General features: G+C 41.7%; 1 protein-coding gene across 8 annotated transcripts in view; it reads left to right on the forward strand.

Moving 5' to 3' along the window:
* Positions 1–23,112, forward strand: part of MRVI1 (murine retrovirus integration site 1 homolog) — a 133,130-nt gene that overhangs the window by 11,560 nt on the left and 98,458 nt on the right. For 4 of the 8 annotated variants that reach the window (XM_030560367.1, XM_030560365.1, XM_030560366.1 and 1 more), the window contains exon 2: positions 11,799–11,919. Coding sequence is in view for 4 of the 8 variants with exons in the window: in XM_030560361.1 (XP_030416221.1) it covers positions 14,867–14,883 (17 nt within the window). In the remaining 4 variants the exon portion in view is untranslated. Of the gene's footprint in view, positions 1–11,798; positions 11,920–14,851; positions 14,884–23,112 lie in introns of those variants that run through there. The other 4 variants (XM_030560361.1, XM_030560363.1, XM_030560362.1 and 1 more) reach the window with 1 other exon arrangement.

Here is a 23,112-nt window from a genome sequence, read left to right on the forward strand (position 1 = left end):
TGTTTCATAAGTAAATGTCAGAGTCGATGGAATTTCCTTCCTCTTTCTAAAATTAATTGTAGCTGGACCTTTAAGCTTAATAACTTTTGCCTTTATTAACCATATCTTGTTACTGTAACTATTAGCTATAGATACAGTACTCAGCTACCCTGATTTTTAACTTCTGCTCCAATGATCCATAAAAATGTACAGAAATTCACAACGTGCACTGCCAGTTTATATGATTCAAAGGTTACAAAAGTATTTCATGCAGTTACAAGAGGTTTTTCCCTCCTGTAGGTTAGATACTGCACTATCATCTTTTTATATTTATCTTGTGAGCATCTGCTAAGAAAATAAAAGAATATGTGACTTTGACAACCAAGAAAGTTCTATAAAAAGTCTGTTGCTATGTTTAAATGCCTACATACAGTTGCTATGGCAATAAAATTCTCAGAATGATTTAAGAATTGACACAGCTCATTGCCAGTCCTTTCTGGGACAGGAAACTTGTTGGACTGAGGAGATGAAGGCAGTCAATGAATTAGGACAGAGCTCCCTTATATAGTTTTAGGTGCCCTATGCTCCACTCTGGTAAGCAAAAGGCAGCCTAAACCCACAGACCCTAGCTGGGGAGGACACATGGAAGAGAATGTAGCATTCTTCTCTTTCCTGATTTAATGGAAACCCCTTTTCAAGATTTGTATTGGTAAGGAGGGGATGGAGATGTCAGCCATTCTCCACAATTCCCCCTCCTCCATGGAAGGGGGAAGGATAGCTCAGTGGTTTGAGCATTGGCCTGCTTACACCCAGGGTTGTGAGCTCAATCCTTGAGGGGGCCACTTAGGGATCTGGGCCAAAAATCAGTACTTGGTCCTGCTAATGAAGGCAGGGGGCTGGACTCAATGAGCTTTCAAGGTCCCTTCCAGTTCTAAGAGATAGGTATATCTCCATTTTTTTTTAATGAAACGAAGTATTGCAAGTCACTGCATACGTTTTTACAGTAACGTGTGTGGGTTCCCTGTCTGCCCCATGGAACACTGTAACCATGCTATAAAAAGATGGGAGGGAGGAAGGTGGATGAAAGTTGTGAATGCCTCAAGGTCTGTGGGTTTGGGTAGGTGGAGCTTCCAGCTGCTTCTGAGAAGGGCAGTAAATCCTATTTCTCATGGGAGAATTAGGAACAATTTTCATTATGCATGAGGAATTAAACATGCAAATCCTAATAGTTATACTAGAAACTATGATGAAACGCTTGATGTAGAATTGTCAGCTCTGTAGGATTTGCTACAACCCTTCATGTTATTTCTTCCATCGAGCAACATATTAGATGAAAGTAAGTCAGAGAAAGTCAGGACTAGCTTTATTTATCTGGGAGCAGTATGCAAAGTACTGGGCAAGTGTATAGTGACTTTCATCACCTCCACTGTGTCTGTCTTACTGACCACTAATGATGATTCTTCAAAGACCCCTTCAGAGTCCTATATTATATCCCAACATGTGCTGTTTAGCTGAAATGTGGTGTCCAAAGTCTGTAGCACACAGATACATTAAAGAACAAAGAAAAATTTGAGTAAGGTACCTTTCGATGAAGTACAGTTGAGAGAGATGATAATAAGAATGCATCAGAGTTGGCAATCTGTGTTCTTAAAGTTGCCAAGTACTGAACAAAAATACTTCTATTCAAGGTTCAATCTACTGATTAGCCTCCTGATAAAATTGATCTTGTAGGTGCTATAGTATTCTCTGTTGTATTTATTTAGATAGAATATATGGATCCAAAGAATCATGACCTTAGCTGTCCAGTATTAAACAATGTTCAGTGTTTAGTATATGAAGACCTTAGCCTGCTTAGCACCATGACAAACACACCATTAAATATCCTTTTAACCCTGTATTAAAGATACAGAAAAGAAGGAAAAACAGTTAGAGCATTTGAAATGTATTAAGTAAGGATTTCATTTTAGCATTGCCCCTTGCTCCCCTTCCCTTTAGCTGGAGAGAGTTTTTAGAAGGAAAACCCCCTTATCTGACACTCTTTTAGATGATGTTAAATATGGTAATTGTCCTTTTCCGGGGGAGAAAAGAAGCTAGTTCAGATGGGCTGGAGTTGTTGTTAAAGTCCATTCCTGTGTCCTAGAAGACCAAAACAAGTCAAACACGCATGCAAGAGGGAAGAAGAAAAGAACAGCAAAGACAGAAAATGCAACTTCTGTGTCTGATGTTGACTTTTATTTGCAACCTCACTGCTCAAAAAACACAGGCACAGCAAACAGTCTTATCAGCCATGCCAAGACCTGGCAAATTTGTACCAGTGGCTGGTTAGGGTATTGCAATGAACTGCGTCTCTGGTTACAGGCTTACCAAATATACAGTCGTAGGCCTTGTCTACACTGGCAAGTTTCTACACAGTAAAGCAGCTTTCCGCGTTGTAACTCCTGAGGTATACCCAAGCCACTTTTTGCGCAGAAACTGCACAGTTGCAGCGCTGTAAAAAAACTACTCCAATGAGAGGTGTAGAGCTTTCTGTGCTGGGGTTATAGCACTGCGGTGCCAGTGTAGACACCCTGGACAATTACTGCACTATGATTGGCTTCCAAGAGGCTGTCATAAACAGACAGCTAAGGGTTAATGTCTCTTTCACCTGGAAAGGGATAACAAACAACACCTGATCAGAGGACCAATCAGGAAACAAGACTTTTTCAAATCTGGGTGGAGGGAAGTTTTGGGTGTGAGTCCTTTGTTCTTGGTCTGTTCTTTTTCTGGGCTCTGAGAATGACTACAGGAATCTCCAGGCTTTCTAATCTTCTGTTTCCAAGTTGAAAGTACAAGGATAGTAAGACAATAGGTTTATATTGTTTTTTTGTATTTACATGTGTGTAGTTGCTGGAATGTTTTAAATTGTATTCTTTTTGGATAAGGCTGTTTATTCATTTTTTTTCTTTTAAGCAATTGACCCTGTATATTGTCACCTTGATACAGAGCCCATTTTTATGTCTTTTTCTTTCTTTTTATATAAAGCTTTCTTTTTAAGACCTGTTTGAGTTTTTTCACTGGTTAAGGCTAAGAAACGAAGGGAGGGGAAAAATCTCTTTGTGTTAGATCTACTAAGCCTGACTTTGCATACCCTTTGGGTGAGGGGAGAGAGAGATTTGATCTCTCGGTACTTGTGTTTCAAGGACTTGAAGCAGGAAATATCCTAGAGTACCCAGGGCGGGGAAATCTGGGAGAAGGTAAAGAGGGGGAAGGGAAGTGGGTTATTTCCCTTTGTGGTGAGACTCAGGGCATTTGAGTCTTGGGGTCCCCCAGGGAAGGTTTTGGGGAGATCAGAGTGAGCCAGACACTGGAATTCTCTGGCTGGTGGCAGCGATATCAGATCCAAGCTGGTAATTAAGTTTGGAGGTTTCATGCTAGCTTCTCATGTTCTGAACTCTAAGGTTCAGATCTGAATAGGAAAGTTATGACAGAGGCGTACCACAATGCCTATTCTCGCCTCTCTGGTCAGCGGTTTGAACTCTACTGCCTGACATCAGGTGACCAATCGTCATCCCGACCCCATACAGTCCTTGGGAATTTTGAAAGTCCCCTTCCTGTTTGCTCGGTGACCCCTGCAGTGGTCTCAGCACATCTTTCCAGGTAGCCATGCCTGCTCCATGCACCATGTGATCCCTGCTTGGAGCAATGCTGAGCTGCTGGACCTCATCAGCATTTGGAGAGAGAAGGCTGTCCAGTCCCTGCTGTGCTCCAGCTGTAGGAATGATGATACCTATGGACAAATTTCATGATGCATGACCGGGACACACTTCAGTGCAAGGGTCAAAGTGAAGGCACTGTGGAACGCCCAGGGCTGCCCAGAGGGGGTGGGGCAAGTGGGGCAATTTGCCCCAGGCTCCAGGCGGGGCCCCACAAGAATATAGTATTCTATGGAATTGCAACTTTTTTTTAATGGAAGGGGCCCCCGAAATTGCTTTTTCCCAGGCCCTCTGAATCCTCTGGGTGGCCCTGGGAACGTCTACCACAAGGTGCCGTAGGCAAATCGCTGCTCCGGTGCTGTGCCCACAAGCTGCCAGTTCTACAAAGAGCTGGACGCAATACTCGGCGGCAACACCACCTCCACTGCAAAGACCACCATGTATACTTTGATGGCTTATGTGCCAGTTGAGAGTGGACAGAGCCAGGAGGATGAAATCTTGGACGAGGATGTGGAGCGGGGGGGACCCAGAGGCAGAAGACCACTTGGAGATCAGAGATGCAAGCAGCCAGGAGCTCTTCTCTACCCCAGAGAAGGCTAACCAGTCATAGATGTCAGAGCTTGGCAAAGTGCAAACAGGAGAGGAGGCCCCTGGTAAGTGGCTTTGATTTTTGGGAATAGCTAAAGCGAGTTGTTGGCGGCAGTAGGGTTGCAGAAAGAAGGCTTGTGTACCTGCTGCACGGTATTCCAAAGGAGAAGGTTGGATATAATATCTGGACATACACAAATGTTTAACTGACCTGGGACCCCACCTTTTCCCTTCTCCTATCCTCCACAATGCTAATGTGGTTTTTGTTTGTCTCTCTCCTCCAGTTGTTGTTTTTTAACAAAAGTATTGTGTTGGTTTGAAAGTGATATTTATTCCATTAATTGAAAGCAAACGGAGCCCTGCAAAACAACAAGCGATTTTCTTACACCTTCATAGTGCATCATCTGCACCAATCTCAATCACCTCCTAGCATTACAACCACTGCACTCCCAAGCATTGCAACAAACATTAGTGGCTTTCAGCTTCAAATTGCTGCCTCAAGGCATCCCTGATCCTTATGGCCCCACACTATGCCCCTCTAATAGCCCTGGTCTCTGGCTGTTCAAATTCAGCCTCCAGGCACTGAGCCTCAGCGGTCCAGCCCTGAGTGAAACTTTCATCCTTCCCTTTACAGATATTATGGAGCGTACAGCACATGGCTATAAGCATAGGAATATTATCATTGGCCAGGTCCAGCCTCCATATAGACAGTGCCAGCGGGCCTTTAAACAGGCATTTTGAATTCCCCTATGGTGATCTTCTGCTCTGGGAAGAAAGTCCCTGCTTGCAGCTTCCTGAACAGGCCAGTGTTCCCAAAGATGCGTGCATCATGCACCTTTCTGGACCAGCCTGTGTTAATATCCGTGAAATGCCCACAGTGATCCACAAGTGCCTGAAGAACCATTGAGAAATACCCCTTCTGATTAATGTACTTAGTGGCTAGGTGGTCTGGTGCCAAAATTGGAATATGTGTGCCATCTATCCCCTGTCTGCAGTTAGGGAGGCCCATTTGTGCAAAGCCATCCACAGTGTCATGCATGTTGCTCAGAGTCATGGTCTTTCAAAGCAGAATGCAATTAATGGCCCTGCACACTTCTGTCAACACAAGTCCAATGGTCTACTTTCCCACTCTGAACTGGTTAGTGACTAATCAGTAGCAGCCTGGAGTAGCCAGCTTCCACAGTGCAATCACCATGAGCTTCTTCAGTAACAGGGCAGCTTTCATTCTTGTGTCTTTGCGCCACAGGGCTGAGATGAGCTCATCACGCAGTCCCATGAACGTGGCTTTCCTCATCCGAAAGTTCTGCAGCCGCTGCTCATCATCCCAGACGTGCATGACAATGTGATCCCACTGCTCAGTGCTGGTTTCCCAACCCCAAAAGTGGCGTTCCACTGTGGTCAGCACCTTTGTGAATGCTATAAGCAATCTCGTGTCGTAGCAACTGTGCATGGTGAGATCAATGTCATACTCCTCTTGCCTTTGTAGTTTAAGGAATAACTCCACTGCCACTCGTGACATGTTGGTGAGAGCGAGCAGCATATTGGTCAACAGTGTGGGATCCATTCCTGCAGACCTGCAGAGTGCACAGTACACAAACCGTTGAAAGATGGCACCAAATGCAGACGGAAGCAGAGGGGTTGCTGGGATGCGAAGCAATGCATCATGAGGCATTGGAACAGGACCCAGGATGCCCCGCAACCCCCTCCGCCTTCCCACAACTCATAATGGCAGAAGAGGAAGAGATGCTGCCCAGAGTGTACCGCTCCAAAGACCTCTGGCAAGTGCCACAAGTGTGAACACACTATTGCACAGGCAGCTGAGAGTGTGACCACAGAACTACCGTTTCCCTTCAGTGCTCTCTGAGCGTCACTGTAACTCTGCTAGGTTAGATATATCCTTCGTTGACTAGGCCAGACTCTTACGAGACAGAAAGAAAAAGTTGTGTGATTGGAAAGAGAAGAAATAAGGTGGGGAAGGAAAAGAACACACAAAGGGAGGGGGGTGTGTGTGTGAGTGAGAGAGAGAGAGAGACAAAGTCTCACGCCCCAGGTGGTGGTTGGGATTCATCCAGAGCTGGTAGAGGTGAAGATGTCATCTGGGTCCCTCTCTCTGGCCCAGTCTGATCAGAACTTCTCTTAGGATTAGGATGAAGAAGGTCTGGAATCTAAGGAGACTAGGTCGAGGGGGTGGCATGGCAGCCGTGATGGTGATGATTGCTCAGTAGCCAGTTTTTCTCCCCAAAGTCTTTTTTTATAAGGACCCAAAAAAGGAGTGGTGGGTGGAATAACCCATCCCCTCATTATTTTGAGGCCTGATTTCCAACACACCAATTTTGGTTTCTTGTATTCTGGTTTCGTGCTTTTGTTGTTTACCAAGAATGATCTTGACACAGTCCTTGAATTATATCAATAGGCCTTTTTGATTAGACTAATCAGCCTGTCTGTCCCACTTTTTGAGCCTTTTCCCAAAAACATTTGTTCTTAGAGGCTATTGTGATATTTTATGAACTTCCACTTGCTTTTTATAGTTGAGCTCACCCTTAGGACCCAATGGTTATAACACATTCAGTGTCTAGTAGTAACTGTAACAAATCTATATATGTACATTTGGAGCACTAAGCAAAATTGATATAAGGCAAGCCTGAACCCAGCCTAATGTGTATGTATTTTCTCAGAATGGGAGTTTTAAAATTATATGGATTAAAAAGTAGGCACTCATGGCACCTATTACTCATGTCTGTAATTTAGAGATACTCTGTAATTAGTATCATTAAGTACCAAGTCTGTTATGTAGTAAACTGTGAACTTCCTAGTATTTGTTGGCTACCTCTAGAGTTATAGAGTTTAAGGCCAGAATATACTACCAGATATCTAATCTGACCTTCTGCATATTGCAGGCCACCAACACCTCCCAGCACCTTCACACTAAACCCAACAACTGAAATTAGACCAAAGTATTACAGCTCACAGGAGAACAGACTGTTATGTGTTGCAGGGACAGAATAGGATGGATTGAGGAGGCCCAATGCCTGGGCCCCAGTAATGGCAGAGAAATGATTAAATTGAGAAAATAACATGCAACTTCATTACTATATGATGTGGGACCAGTTATATGGGCATGAAAACAAAAGTAATCTTCACACTTTGCATGGATTTCTTGAATGCTTTCCTTCTGAACCTGCAGTTCTTTTGTGCAGGGGGGACTTGACCACTGTCTTGCAAATAGCCTAATTCTTAAATATTGGATAATAGGGCTGGATTTTGATCAGACAGAACTCTTGGATGAACTAGAATTTGATGTCCCTCATAATAATCCATTTTTGATAAATGTTGAAAAATTTCCTTTGGTGTACTCCAGTGTCCAACCACAGGGGAAGCTGGCCAGCTTAAACATCCCCTCAGACTGACCTTTGGATTTAGCATGTATCTCTTCCATGTTTAATAACCTGGATTTCTCAGCATGCAACTTGATGCTGACTCAGTATGTGGTTCCTGGAGGAAGCAAACTGAAAAGAGAGCAGAGAATGGGTTTGAAACTAGTGGTCTGAAATAAGTTAATGCCATGTCTATGCTACAGACTTTGGCTGACAAAAGTTACATTAGCATATAAGCTGCCACACTTAGTATACTGCTCATACACATGCATATTTGACTTTTTGCATCAGTGCTGCATGCACTCACCAGGAGTGCTTTCTTCAATGCACAGTGTGGTGCACTATGGGAAGTTATCCAAGCGTGCAACTCACCACCATCCAGCTTGTTATCTTTTGCCAAGTTTTGACAATGCAAGGTGGAACAGAAACGAGCCACGCAAGGGTGACTGGAAGCTAGGACTCACGTTCCCATCATGCAACTTCTCCATCCAATAATGTCATTCATATCCCATAATTTTCACACCTTAAAAAAAATCCCATGAACCTGCATATGGTCCTTCTCGCTGTCCACAATCTCTGACAGAAGCTTGGAATGTGCACAGTTCTGCATTAGTATTGCAAGCTTTGGTATTTACAGAGCAGCAAGAAGAACGTCATCAGCGGGGAACATGACAATTTCATGGAGGATTGATTGCTGTGGGATGTAGCAAAAACCAATTCAAGGTTGTTTTTGGTATTCACAGAGCAGCTGCAGATAATGGAGCACTGCCTCTGGGCCTGAGAAACAAGCACTGACTGGTGGGATTGTAATGTAATGTGTTCTTGGGAAGATGAGCAATGACTGCAGCACATTCAGATGCAAAAGGCCATGTTCCTGGATCTGTGTGCTGAGCTCACACCCACCCTCCAGCCTTGAGACACCAGAATGAGAGCTGCACTGACAGTGGAGAAACAAGTGGCAATCACACTGTGTAAACTTGCAATGGTGGCTTGCTAACTGTCCATGGCAAATCATTTTGGAGCTGGAAAATCCACTGTGGGGGCTGTTGTCATGCAAGAGTGCAGAGCCATTAATAGTCTTCTGCTGTGCAGGACTATGGCTCTTGGCAGTGGGCAGGACATAGTGGATGGATCTGCAGCAGTGGGGATCCTGAACTACAGTGGAGCAATAGATGGCATGAGTATCCTTAGCTTGGCTGCAGCCCACTTTGCCCCAGAGTACATCAGCAAATAGGGCTACTTCTCTATTGTTATTATGCAAGCATTGGTAGATCACTGGGGATGGTTCATTAATATCAATCTTAGCTGGTCAGGGAAGGTGTATGATGCGTGCATATTTAAGAACACAGGACTGTTCAGAAAGTTACAAGCAGAGACTTTTTCCCAACCAGTGCATGGCCACTGGCAATGTTGAAATGCCAGTGGTGATCTTGGGGGATCCCAGCCCACCTCTTGCTCCCCTGGCTCATCAAGCTTGGGCAGTCCTCTGGGGTGGAGTGGTTGGGTGCCCAGAGCGTGCCCCCCCCCGTGTTCTTGGGCATCTGGGTGAGGAGGCCCTTGGAACTTGAGGAGAAGAGCAGGCGGTTATACAGGCACAGCAGTGGCGGTCTGTGCTCCTGCTGCCTTTCCTGCAGCTCAGCCATACACTGGAGCATATCAATTTGATCCCCCAGTAGCCTCAGCATTGCTCCTGCCTCTTCTCATCATGCTGCCGCCATCTCTTATCTTGCTCCCGCCACCTCTCATCTCATTCGTCCCTCCTGTCGTCGCATTCATTTTCTGCTTCCTGGACTCTGACATTGTTTGCCTCCACGCATTCTGCTGAGCTCTTTCAGTGCGGGAGGACTGCATGAGCTCAGAGAACATTTAATCGTGAGTGCATTTTTTTCTTTTTCCTTATTTGCGCTAGCCTCTGGGATGGAGATGATGGGGGACCATTGAAACATTTGCAGATGCGGGAGGAAAAAAAGGGAGAGTAGTATTTAAAAAGACACATTTTAGAGAACAATGGGTAGATTCTTTCATGGTGAACCAAGCTGTTAAAATTACATAGGACATGTGCTTTTGGTACAAGGTCGCATTTTGCCTCTTATATTGAGGGCCTGCCAGTTTGGTGTGAGAGATCACATATGCAGGGCCAGGCAACAGAATCCAGCTTGCAGGCAGCCATGGTGAGCCACAGTCTTTCAGCTTCTTCAACCTTGATAACATGCGGGAATGGTTTCAAACAGCAGCACCCTCCTTTCCCATACCAAGCACCCATTGGGTTGGCCATTTAAAAGGAGTGGCTGTACTGGCCATAAATGCATCCCAAGTCTTCAGGGCAAATTAATCATTAAACACTCTTGCTTTTAGACCATGCATTATATTTACAAAGGTACACTAACCAGAGGTGTCTTCTCCGGCTTCATGGTCCGTGATCCCGCCTTGGGAGGGTTGGGAGATTATTGGCTCCAGGGTGATACAATTCCTGGCTGTTGGGGAGAATGGTTTCTCCGCTTGTGTGCTGTGCGCTATCCTCATCCTCCTCCATCTCCTCATCTTCCTTGCCCCCTAAATCCTCATCCCTGTTGCATGAGTCTCCCCCCTTGCAGGTGTCCATGGACAGGGGTGGGGTAGTGGTAGGGCCCCCCTAGAATTGCATGCACCTCATCATAGAAACGACATGTCTGGGGCTCTGAACCAGAGCAGCTGTTTGCCTCTTTGGTTTGTTAGTAGGCTTGCCTTAGCACCTTAATTTTCATGTGACACTGCTGCAGGTCCCTGTTGTAGCCTCTGTCCATCATGCCCTTGGAGATTTTTTTCAAATATTTTGGCATTTCGTCTTTTGGAATGGAGTTCTGATAGCACGGATTCATCTCCCCATACAGCGATCAGATCCAGTACCTCCTGTTCGGTCCATGCTGGAGCTCTTTTGAGATTCTGGGACTGCATGGTCACCTGTGCTGATGAGCTCGCTATGCTAGCCAAACAGGAAATGAAATTGAAAAGTTCCCAGGGCTTCTGCTGTGTACCTGGCTAGTGCATCTGAGTTGAAAGCGCTGTCCAGAGTGGTCACAATGGAGCACTTTGGGATAGCTCCCGGAGGCCAATACCATCAAATTGCATCCACACTATCCCAAATTTGACCCGTCAATGTCGATTTCAGTGCTAATCCCCTTGTCAGGGAGGAGTACAGAAATCCATTTTAAGAGCCCTATAAGTAGACAAAAATGGCTTCGTCGTGTGGACAGATGCAGGGTTAAATCCATCTAACTCTGCTAAATTCAACTAAACTCGTAGTGTAGACCAGGGCTAAGGCAGTAGAAACTCCATTAGGGGTCCAAGTTTGAGAAGAGAGCTCAGTAAAGTGAATTGGGAGCTGCAAGCTGCCAAGAAGCAGAGTGCTGTTCCAGTAGGTTTCCCTATAATCCCCTGTTGTAGGGCTGGAATTCTTCTCTTTGGGAGCTACAGCAGCAGAGTACTGACCATTCATCTGAATAGATTGATCTGAACTATCACAGAGCCTGTATGGGAACATGTGAGACCCAGGGTACATGAATATCATTTTTCTGGATCAGATCATAAGTACTTGATTTTTTTTTCTGTTTTTCACTTGTTAACTTTTAATAATAATACATTTGTAACTTATAAAATTCATGCTAGTGCAGAGGACCTGCTCTCCCCTCCACACACATACCCAACTACTTAAACCCTGTATAAAGGGCTTAAGTGGTGCTTAGGGGCCTTCTATGGGTCCTTTGTATGGAGGTTAATTTAGCTCAAAATAACAGAACAAGATTTTAGAGAGACAAGGTGGGTAAGGTAATATCTTTTATTGGACCAACTTCTGTTGGTCAGAGAGACAAACTTTTGAGCTCTGGGTGGCTTGAAAGCTTGGCTCTCTCTCTCACCAACAGAAGTTCGTCCAATAAAAGTTATTACCTCATCCACCTCGTCTCTTCTAATATTCTGGGACTGACATGGCTACAGTCACACTGCATAGAGCATGAGCTTTTTCAGTATGTTTTTAAATAGGTACAATACGTGTCATTATCTTACTTTTGGAGAGAATGATGCATGTTGCTTGATCATTTTTAGTGCCTCCAAATACAGCTAGGCAACATCCTACTTTTTGAAAAACCTTCAGGTTTGCTATTAAGATTTTTTTTTTCTCTTATAACAGGAGGGTCCTGCTTACTGTGTTCAATCCAAAAGCCCATTGCCATTTCATTATCCCTTCTTCACCTACAATACCGGGCATTATCCTGACCATGGCAGTTCCAGACTTCAGACTCCACTGTTAGGTAATGGAAATATCAGTTTATTTTATATTTGTATTACTTTTCAACCTTACCTTTGCTCATTTCTTGGGCTGGGCTATGGTGATGTTTCATTTGGGGTCTGATCCTACAACTTATACATACAACATCCAGTGGCATCAGCTAGAGTTTTAATATTTTCTTTTTGTTTTCTTAAGAATACAGGCTATTTGTTAGCAGTCATAACGTAGATTCTCTCTTATATAAAGGTAGAGGAGTTATTGTTTTTTACTTATTGTAAGTAAAGTAATTATAGGATGGAGAAATCTGTTGCTGAGACTACAACTGTGATAGATTATTATGGAGCAATAATAAAACAAAAGTATTTGGAAACAGTTTCTGCTTTCAGATGCACTCACATGAATGGCTTCTGTTGCAGCCAGTGGGAGTGGCTTATATTCATTAAAGGACAGAATTTAGCCCTTGAAGTCTGAACTAGATGTTGTGAGGAACTAGTTAATTTAATTGGGCTGGGTGAGGAGGACTTTGACTCAAGTAACTAATGGTCCAGAGCCAAATTCTGCCATTAGTTGTCTAAGTACAGCTCCTATTAATTTGTCTCTTAATATTAATTACTTCTGCACGTCTTCTGCATTGAAAATGTCTGCTGATTTGCAGTCAAATACCTATTGAGATTGGGATATATAAGGAATGCAGGATTGGGTTGAGAATTTGCCAGGAAACAGCCAGATGCTATTTTTCTAGTGCCACCGAACAAAATCATTGTATGATTAGCAATGTGTCCTGTCTCATTAAATAAATAGCTGCTAAATGTTCTGCCTGAAAGAGTGAGTGAGTATGATAAATTTAACCCTAAGTGCTTGCAAGGACCATTTCTACTTGAAACAAGTATCCTATCAAGAGTCTTAAATCCATGGTAGCAAAAGTTGTTGTTTTTTAAATAGTTTAAATTACATGTTGTAACTAATATTTTTGCATATTCTGAAATTGTTTAATGGGTCAGCTGTTTTACACTCTCCCAGAATAGTTGTAGATTGCAGCACAGTGAAGAAAACAGCCAAACTATCTGAACATATTAGCATTGAACTATATTCTCACCAGGCCCTGCAACAAACAATTCCAGTGTTTCCTGTTGCATTTGTGCTCTGAAACATTAATGCTAATGGATAAATTTTCAAAGTATTGCACAGACATTTATGAAGACAATTCAACAATTTGTGACAATACCTTTGCATAACACCCTCCCTACCTCTTTGAAAATACAAACCTTCCATTCGCTGCCTAAGGAATATTAAAACCTTATGAACCAAAATCTGCCCTCAGTTATGTCCATGTAACCTCACTGAAGTAACTGAGACAAAGTTGCTGCTGGTGTGTGTGTGCACAGCTCTACTGACTACAAACGGTTTTGCAACAGCTGATGTCTGTGGTGAATTTGGTTTGGTGAGGCTGTGTGAGTATGAATGAAGGATGACTTTGGCCCTCTAAAGCAGAGGTGAGCAAACTTTTTGGCCCAAGGGCCACATCTGATTATGGAAATTGTATAGCAGGCCATGAATGATCACAGAATTGGGGTTGGGTGCACAAGGGTGTGAGGGCTCTTACTGGGGGTGCGGGTTCTGGGCTGGGAATGAGGGATTTGGGGTGCAGGAGGGTGCTCCAGGCTGGGATCAAGGGGTTCGGAGGGTGGGAGGGGGATCAGGGCTGGGGCAGGGGGTTAGGGCATGAGAGAGGGTCAGGGGTTCAGGCTCTGGGCGGCGCTTATCTGAATCAGCTCCTGGAAGCAGCGGCATGTTCCCCCTCCGGCTTCTACGTTTAGGGGCAGCCAAGGGGCTCTGCACTCCCATTTGCCAGGAGACCCCAGACCCTGCGCCCCAGCAGGAGTTTGAGGGCTAGATTAAATTGGCTGGCGGGCCGGCTGTGGCCCAGGGGCCATAGTGTGCCCACCCCTGCTCTAAAGCTATCCCAATGAGATTGTTTAAGAGACCTTCACTCAAATTCTAGATGCCTCCCTGCTGCAAAAATGAAGGAGAAAATGTAATCCTTAATACTTAAACCAGTTATGTTATGCAGAGGTATGTATTGTCTTTGAATATTCATGAGACTGTACAGCACACTTTTCCATTAAAGTTGTCAGTTGTAATTTAAAATGAGCTTCTTAATTGCTACTTCTTTTTTGGCTCACCTCAACACAAAAGTGTTGCCATGCACACCTAGAATACAAAGTACTCTTGATCTCAGTGCTGGCAATAGAAGAATGCAGTGCTACTCAGATTTAGCAAATGCAAAACTGACTTGATATGGTAAGAATTTTACTGTCCCACTCTTTGTTTATCAACCCAATATGTTTCTGACTTCTCTAATCAAGGTTTGAAGCCATTTTTCTTTGAATTAATTGACTATAAGGAATTTGGAGGAAACTTTATAGTCAGAGCTAGCTTTTAAATTAAAATATTTCCTATAATAAAAAGAAAAAATAGTATATTCAGTGTTACTTTATCCTTTTTATGTTATAAAATATGCTTTTCTGTTTAAGAGAGCAACAGAAAATACACTAGAGCCAAAAACTCTTTAAAATGAATTTGCATGTTGCCATTAAATGCCATGGCAACTAAAACAAACATAGTTCTATTTAGGAAACTTTATTTTTTTTTAAATTGTGTTGAATGTGTTTGAGATTTTTTTTCCAACACAATTATTGAGTGTCCTTCATGCCTAGAGATCCAGCTATTCTGTCGTGTGTGGCAATTGTAATCAGATGGGATAAAAAGAGGTGTTTTTATATATTATGGTTGGGGTTGGTAGGACCACCTATTAAGGTTGTCCAACACTTCCCATTATAAGATCTAATTTTCAGTTGCTTATAACTTTATTAGACTGTATTGTTTGGCTGAAATTCCAGTTCATTCCAGCTGATCCTTGGGGAAAAAAAGTAAAAAAGAAAAGAGCAGATTGGGACAAAGGTTGTCTAATGGACGGAGCAAAGAGGTGAGAAAAATGGGATCTGGTTTTTATCTTCCCCTCAACACTAATTAATAGAGTGACCTAACCCAAGTTAATTTATGCTTATTTTTTTTCCTGAAGTTTCTACTGATTTTGGGTAACTCAGTTTTTGGTTGCTCAACTTAATTTACCTAGGACATGACTTTTAAAGGTTCTAAGTGAGCACTCACAGTTCCCAGTGACTTTTTCTGGAGTTGTAGTTGCTCCCTATTTCTCAAAATCAGTTACTAGGCATTTGACATTTCCAAAATCAGAGACCACTTTTGAAAATTTAGGCCTTTATTTCTTTGTAATATAATATGTAATATGGGTGGTTTTGATGTTTAATCTTTGCAAAGTGGTTTGAGATCTTTGGATGAAAGGAACAATAAAACTAAAACTGCTGTTAATGAGACAGATCTTGATGTCCCAACTCAGTTTATTCAATCAAACTCTCACTTAGGGTTGGTCTACACTACGGGGGAAATCGATCTTAGATACGCAACTTCAGCTACATGAATAATGTAGCTGAAGTCGAATATCTAAGATCAGATTACTCACCCGTCCTCACTGCACGGGATCAATGTCCACGGCTCCCCCTGTCGATTCCGCAACTCCGCTGGGGTTGGTGGAGTTCCGGAATCGATATAAGCGCGCTCAGGGATCAATATATCGCATCTAGATGAGACGCGATATATCGATCCCTGAGCAATCGATTTTAACCCGCCTATACGGCGGGTAGTCTAGACGTAGCCTCAGTGAAAGTTTTCACTCAAAAAACGGTTTTCAGGATTTTACCAACAGCTATTTACTTAATAGCTGGTAGGTATATATTTTATGATAACAGCTTACAGTAAACACCACCCTTTTTTCTCTTTTTTTTAAAGATGACTTGCAACAAGAAAAAATAAGTTTTTTTCTGCTTCTCCTTTACCTTGGAAATATTGGGAATTCAAAGTGTGCTGCTCCCTGGTTTTGGAAGTGACATTAGTGAGAAGTTTCAGATGAGTATTAGGAGCTTTATCCATCCATAAATGAATGGGTTAGGAAGTGCTGAACATTTTAACAAAGAAAGCTTTTCTGACAATTTTTTAATCTGGTTTTTGAGATAAATAGGTGGTGACAAAACCAAAATATTTTAAGTAGTTCTAAATCAAAATAATTTCCCTTCTCAGTTTATCAGGTTTCACTTGCATGATGGTATCTCTAGTGTCATCATAATACTATTTCTTATGTTGACCATAATGGGGCTTGCACCAATTTAACTAAATTGATAGAGAAAATAATTTAAATTGGTGCAATCTCCCATGGCACTGAAGCAGTTATACCAATACAAAGAAATGGTATGTAAATTTAGAGTTTGACAGGATTGACAGGAACTTAATTTCTGAAATTAAAGACAACAAAAATAATAAATACCTAAACATTTTTCAAGTCCTTTCCTGTCTTTTTCATACATCATAAAGAAGCAAAATAAAAATAAATAAAAAAATAAACAAGGGCACAAACACATTGTTGTTCCTTTTCTGTATCACCTTGAAAGAGTCACTGTTCTTCACTTCAGAAACTTCAAGTTACAGACTCAAATTGAATTTTGTTTCTACTTTAGTAAATGGTAATGGATGTATTTTTCATTATAGTTTTAATCTTGATTTTAAAAAAGCATTTACAAAATGACATGAAATAATCTTAATTCCAAAGCTTTTTATGATCAAATATTGTGTTTTGAATCACAGAAGCTTTGAATTTAGAATGTATTTGTACTCAGGAAAGATGCCAGAAAACATTTTGTAACACACTCTTCCATCAAAGGATCAGAAGAAAATGTTTTAAATAAGAAAAGGCATGCCTATAAAACAGAACATGGGAATAATCATAAAAGGTAGAGTGAACCTATTTCAGTTGTCATTTATGATGAACCTATTAATAAAATTATGATTTGCAAAGTCAAAAGTTGAAACTATTTCCCAGCAAAATTTTTATTAGATAAGACTATTCCTAAAACTGTTTTAACAGTAAAGCCAAAAAAGGGGAAAGCTTTCATTAAAGCATTGTTCAATGTAACCAATAATTCTGATGTAACCAATTACTAATATAGGGTCAAATTCTGCCTTCAGATATTCACTTACAACTTCTGTTTGGGAGCCTTTCAAAGGAATGTATGTACAAATGAAGTTCTTGGGGCAAATACTTGTTTGTGCACCCACCTAACATTGCATTAGAAATGCTACATTTATATCTGCTTATGCTAATAGGCCAGACAGTAGACATCTTATGCCTGAGGCTCTATGCACTCTGCATACCATGAAGTGTCTCTGCACCACAACAGCAGGGGCAGACATGGGCATGAACAGTAAATTTTCCTACCAAACTAATGCCTCATTGTGTGTCCATTACTCCACTTTCCACATGGTAAAGGTCCTGAGCCACCTGTTGGAACTGAGGATTCTTTCCCTCAGTCTTTCTGTGCTTCAGTTCCTCTTTTTCAAGGTACAGCCCAATATCTGTAAAGTAGCTTGAGATCCTTGTGCAGGAGAGACTTTCCCACAAAAGCTTATGCTCAAATAAATTTGTTGGTCTCTAAGGTGCCACAAGTACTCCTGTTCTTTTTGTAGAAGAGCAAAGTATTTATTTTAATCTGGAAACAAGAGTACTTGGAAAAGATGTGGAAAATAATTTACATCTCCAGAAAATCTGACAATTTTTCATGAAAATTGTTTTGCAGAAAAGGAGAATAAATTCCAACTGTTTGCCAATGTAGTATCAAAACTGGCATCATAAAATCACTGCTGTCTAATAGCCTAGGCTTGTTTCAGTTTTAAAACCAATGGGCCAAAGCCCTTACTCAAGCAAAGCTCCCATTGACGTTGAAGAGTGAGAACTTTGGCCTAAATTTTCAAAAGTAACTAGTTAGAGTATCTCAGGTTTTGGTTGCCCCACTTGTGACAATTTAAAAGAGCGTGATTTTTTTTTTCCAGAAATTGAATGCACAACACTTTCTGCACACTGGCAACACAGCTCCAGGCTGTCTTTGTTGAAGAGATATTCATGAAGGAGGTGCTCTGATTCCACAGTAACAGGGCCCATATAAATACCTGAATAGTAGAGGTCAGAACTTCCTTTCTCAATAGATCCCCAGTATTCACAAGATTTGATGGCCGTGGACTTCCTCTGTTTTGTCCAACAGTCTTTGCAGTGGCAAGATAGAATATGGCCATGAGATTACTATGGCCCTTTGTCAACTTAGCTGACTGGGAAATTAATAGGACACAGAGAGCTATAGAACATTCAGTACATCTATGCAAAACTTTTCTACAACAGATTATATTTCTCTAATGCTTTGTTTAAGCGGGAAGGAATTCCAGGGACCCCAGAGGTTCAATAGCTCAGATTTGTCATTTAGCATGGATAGTATGATTTTATGCAGGAAGTGTGTTGTGTTGTTTACTTGTTTCCCCTGTGATAGTGTATCTAGCAGTTGCAGTAGAATTACTCTGGTGGCACGTTAAAGCAATATCATTGTTACAGTCTGGTGTAACTTTTCTTCCAAATTCTGTTCAATAGATACATTGGGCAAAATTTGTTTACAGTATTATATTGTTTGGAGAGATAGAGTGATTACATTCTATCAGCCATGTGAATCTCTAAATGATCTTTGTTTTCAGAACTTGATTAGCCTCAGGAAGAAAGACTATTTATCATGTCTGAGACCAATAGCTTTGCTTGGTTTGAGCCTCTACACAGATCTGATTGAGGATCTGTGCCTGATGGACTAATGAGTGGTACATGTCAGTGAACTGAGGAAATAAAACTTAGAGATATAGAATAAACTCTTTTACTACCTAGATTAGAGATGGTGATCTCTTTCACAGCACACTGACATGATGGATCCTGGGGGAACAGAGCCAGTGGGAAATAGCATGTTTGAGACACTCAAATTGACTGACATTTATTTGTACTGTTAATTTTAGGAAGTTGGGCCAGTATTGGGAATGGCTTAAGTGTCTCATCTCCAAGTGAGATGGGGAGTGTGTGTGTGCAAGATGGGATGGAAGGAAGTTTGTGCAGTTGAGTGTGTGTGATGAAGTGACGGAGCAGAAATTTGAGAGATGAGTAGACAGTAAAGAAGTAAAGAAAGGAAAAGAAAAAGAAACCCAGGGGATTAGAGTGAGGTAGATAGTAATTAAGTCTGGTAATTGAAGGGGCAAGAATAGAATTTGATTTCCTTGCCCAGTCACTGGTCACCAAGCAAGTATGGAGCACCCCATGTTGCTTTGCAGTGACCCACCTGGCTGATACAGAAGAAAGTATGCTGGGGCTCAAAAAGAGATTCCATTCAGCAATTCTGTGCAGAGTAAAATCATCACATGGAACTTTCACTATGGAGGGTGTAAAATTGGAGAGCGAAGGCTCTCCCCTGGGATGAAAAATAAAAGAAACCTGGAAGTCAAGTCCTTGAGAAATCAGATTTATTTTTTTTAATTTGGCACTAAAGGTCAAAAAAGTTTGGGTCTGTATCATTTACCTAGCATATCCAGTTCCTCTGCACTGATGAACACCCTTTTGCAGTACTAGAAATATATCTGGTAGCCTGGCATCTATATGCCTTCTAAAAATATTTAATGATGACCACATTCAAAAATCCAAACAGACAGAGCAGGGAGATTCCAGGCATTCTCCAACCTGGGATGTTTTTACTGTCTCGAATAATAGATTGACCACACTAGGTCAGATCAAAGGTCCACCTAGCCCTGTCTTCCAACAGAGGTCAGTGCCAGATGCTTCAGAGGGAATTAACAGAACAGGGCAATTTTAAATCCCTTGTCATCCAGTCCCAGCTATTGGCAGTCAGAGGTTTATGGACACCTCGAGTATTGGGTTGCGTCCCTGACCATCTTGGCTAATAGCATTGATGGACCTATCGTCCAGGAATGTATCTAATTCTTTGTTGAATGCTTTGTTATAGTTTTGGCCTTCACAACATCCCCTGGAAACAAATCACACAGGTTAACTATGCATTATGTGAAAAAGTACTTCCTTTTGTTTGCTTTAAACCTGCTGCCTATTAATTTAATTGGGTGACCTCTAGTTCTTGTGTTCTTGAAGGAGTAAATAACACTTCTGCATTTACTTTCTCCATTCATGATTTTTATAGACCTCTACCATATCCTCACTGAGTCACCCCTTTTGTAAGAGTCTTTTTTAATCTCTTCTCATATGGAAGCTGTGCCATACCTCTCTGTACCTTTTCCAATTCTAATTTTTTTTTTTAAGATGGGGCAACTGGAGCCACATGCAGTATTCAAGGGGTGGGTATAACATGGATTTAAATAATGGCATTATTATATTTTCTGTCTTATTATCTATCCCTTTCCTAATGGTTCCTACTATTCCGTTAGCTTTTTTGACTGCTGCTGCACTTTGAACAGTGTTTTCAGAAAACTATCCACAATGACTCCAAGATCTCTTTCTTGAGTGGTAAAAGCTAATTTAGACCTCATCATTGTGTATGTATAGTTAGAATTATTTTTTCCAATGCATATTACTTTGCATTTATCAACATTGAATTTAATCTGCCATTTTGTTGCCCAGTCACCCAGTTTAGTGAGATCCCTTTGTAACTCTTCACAGTCAGCTTTGGACTTAACTAATTTGAGTAATTTAATATAATTTGCAAATTTTGCCATCTCACTGTTCACCCCTTTTCCTGATTATTTATTAATATATTGAATAGCACAGGTTCCAGTACTGATCTGTTGGGGACCCTGCTATTTACCTCTTTCCATTGTGAAAACTGACCATTTATTCTTATCCTTTGTTTCCTATCCTTTTAAACGGTTACTGACCATGAGGGGACCTTCCCTCTTATCCCAGGACTGTTTACTTGGCTTAAGAGCCTTTGGTGATGGACCTTGTTAAAGGCTTTCTGAAAGTCCAAGAACACCATATCAATTGGATCACCCTTGTCCACATATTTGTTGACACCCTCAAAGCATTCTAATAGATAGATGAGGCACGATTTCCCATTACAGAAGCCGCATTGAGTCTTCCCCAACATATCGTGTTTATCTGCGTGTCTAATAATTTTGTTCTTAGTTATAGTTTCAACCAATTTGCTTGGTACTGAGGTTAGGCTTACCAGCCTATAATTGCCAGGAGTCTTTTTTAAAATATTGAAGTTACATTATCTACCTTCCAGACATCTGCTACAGAGTCTATTTTAAGTGATAGGTCACTATCATAAACAGATAGTTAAGGGTTAATAGAACAGGAGTACTTCATGTCTCTTTTACCTGTAAAGGGTTAACAAGTTCAGTGGGCCTGGCTGTCACCTGACCAGAGGATCAATCAGGGGACAGGATACTTTCAAATCTTGAGGGAGGGAAGTTTTTGTGTGTGCTGTTAGTGTTTGGTTGTTGTTCACTCTGAGGGCTCAGAGGGACCAGACGTGCAACCAGGTTTCTCTCCAATCTCTTTGATATAGTCTCTTATATGTCCAAAATAGTGAGTACTAGGTAGATAAGGCGAGTTAGGCTTATGTTTGTTTGCTTTATTTGCAAATGTATATTTGGCTGGAAGGAGTTCAAATTTGTATTTTGCCGAAAGGATTTTAATTTGTACTTGTATACTTAGGCTGGGAGGGTATTCCCAGTGTCTATAGCTGAAAGACCCTGTAACATATTCCGTCTTAAATTTACAAAGATAACTTTTACTGTTTTTTCTTTCTTTAATTAAAAGTTTTTCTTGTTAAGAACCTGATTGTTTTTTATTCTGGTGAGACCACGGGGACTGGATCTGGATCCACCAGGGAATTGGTGGGGAGAAAGGAGGGAAGGGGGAGAGAGAGGTTAATTTTCTCCCTGTGTTAGGATTACTTTCTCTCTCAGGGAAAGTCTGGGAGGGGGAGAGAGAAGGAGGGAGGAAGGTGGATTTTCCTCTCTGTTTTAAGATTCAAGGAGTTTGAATCACAGTAATCTTCCAGGGTAACCCAGGGAGGGGAAGCCTGGGAGAGGCAACGGTGAGGGAAAGGGTTTACTTTCCTTGTGTTAAGATCCAGAGGGACTGGGTCTTGGGGGTCCCCGGGCAACGTTGTGGGGGGACCAGAGTGTACCAGGCACTAGAATTCCTGGTTGGTGGCAGCGCTACAAGTACTAAGCTGGTAATTGAGCTTAGAGGAATTCATGCTGGTACCCCATCTTTTGGACGCTAAGGTTCAGAGTGGGGAATTATACCATGACAGTCACACAGCACAGTTAGTTGTTCTGCAGTTTCATACTTGAGTTCTTTCAGAACACTGTCTGGTCCTAGTGACTTATTACTGTTAAATTAAAAATTTGTTCCCACCTTCTCTGGCACCTCACTTTGGGACAGTTCCTTAGATTCATCACTGAAAAAGAATGGCTTGGGTGCAGGGATTTCCCCCATGTCCTCTACAATAAAGACCAATGCAAAGAATTCACTTAGCTTCTCTGCAATGGCCTTCCCCCCTTAAGTTCTCTTTTAATACCTCCATTGTCCAGTGACCCCACTGATTGTTTGGCAGGCTTCCTGCTTTGGGTGTACTTAAAGAAAATTTGTGGTTAGTTTTTCTGTCTTTTTCTGTTTGCTCTTCAAATTCTTTCTTGCCCTGCCTTATACTTGAATTGCCAGGGTTTATGCTCCTTTCTATTTTCCCTACTAAGATCTGACTTCCAATTTTTAAAGGATGCCTTTTGCCTCTTTTACTCTGTTGTTTAGCAATGGGTGCATTTTTTTGTTCTTCTTACTTTTTTTTAATTGGGGTATATATGTAGTTGGAGGCTCTATTATGGTGTTTTTAAATGGTCTTTGTGCCGTTTGCAAGCATTTCACCCATGTGACTGTTCCTTTTAATTTGTTTAAATAGCTTCCTCATTTTTGTGTAGTTCCCCTTTTTGAAGTTAAATGCTACTGTGATGGGTTTTTTCGGCATTTTCCTCCCACAAGGTTGTTAAATTTAATTATGTTATGGTTGCTATTACTGTGTGTTCACCTCTTGGACCAGCTCCTGTGCTCTGCTGAGGACAAAATCAATAAATTGCCTCTCCCCTTGTGGGTTCCAGGAAAAGCTGTTCTAAAAAGCAGTCATTTATGGTGTCTAGAAATTTTCTAACTGCATCCCTTCCTGAGGGACATAAACCATTCAGTATGCCCACTCAGGACATATACCCACACCCATTATTACTATGTGTTCTACCTTTGTAGCCTCTCAAATTT

Source organism: Gopherus evgoodei, chromosome 4 (genome assembly GCF_007399415.2).
Source record: "Gopherus evgoodei ecotype Sinaloan lineage chromosome 4, rGopEvg1_v1.p, whole genome shotgun sequence".
Lineage (NCBI taxonomy): Eukaryota > Metazoa > Chordata > Testudines > Testudinidae > Gopherus > Gopherus evgoodei.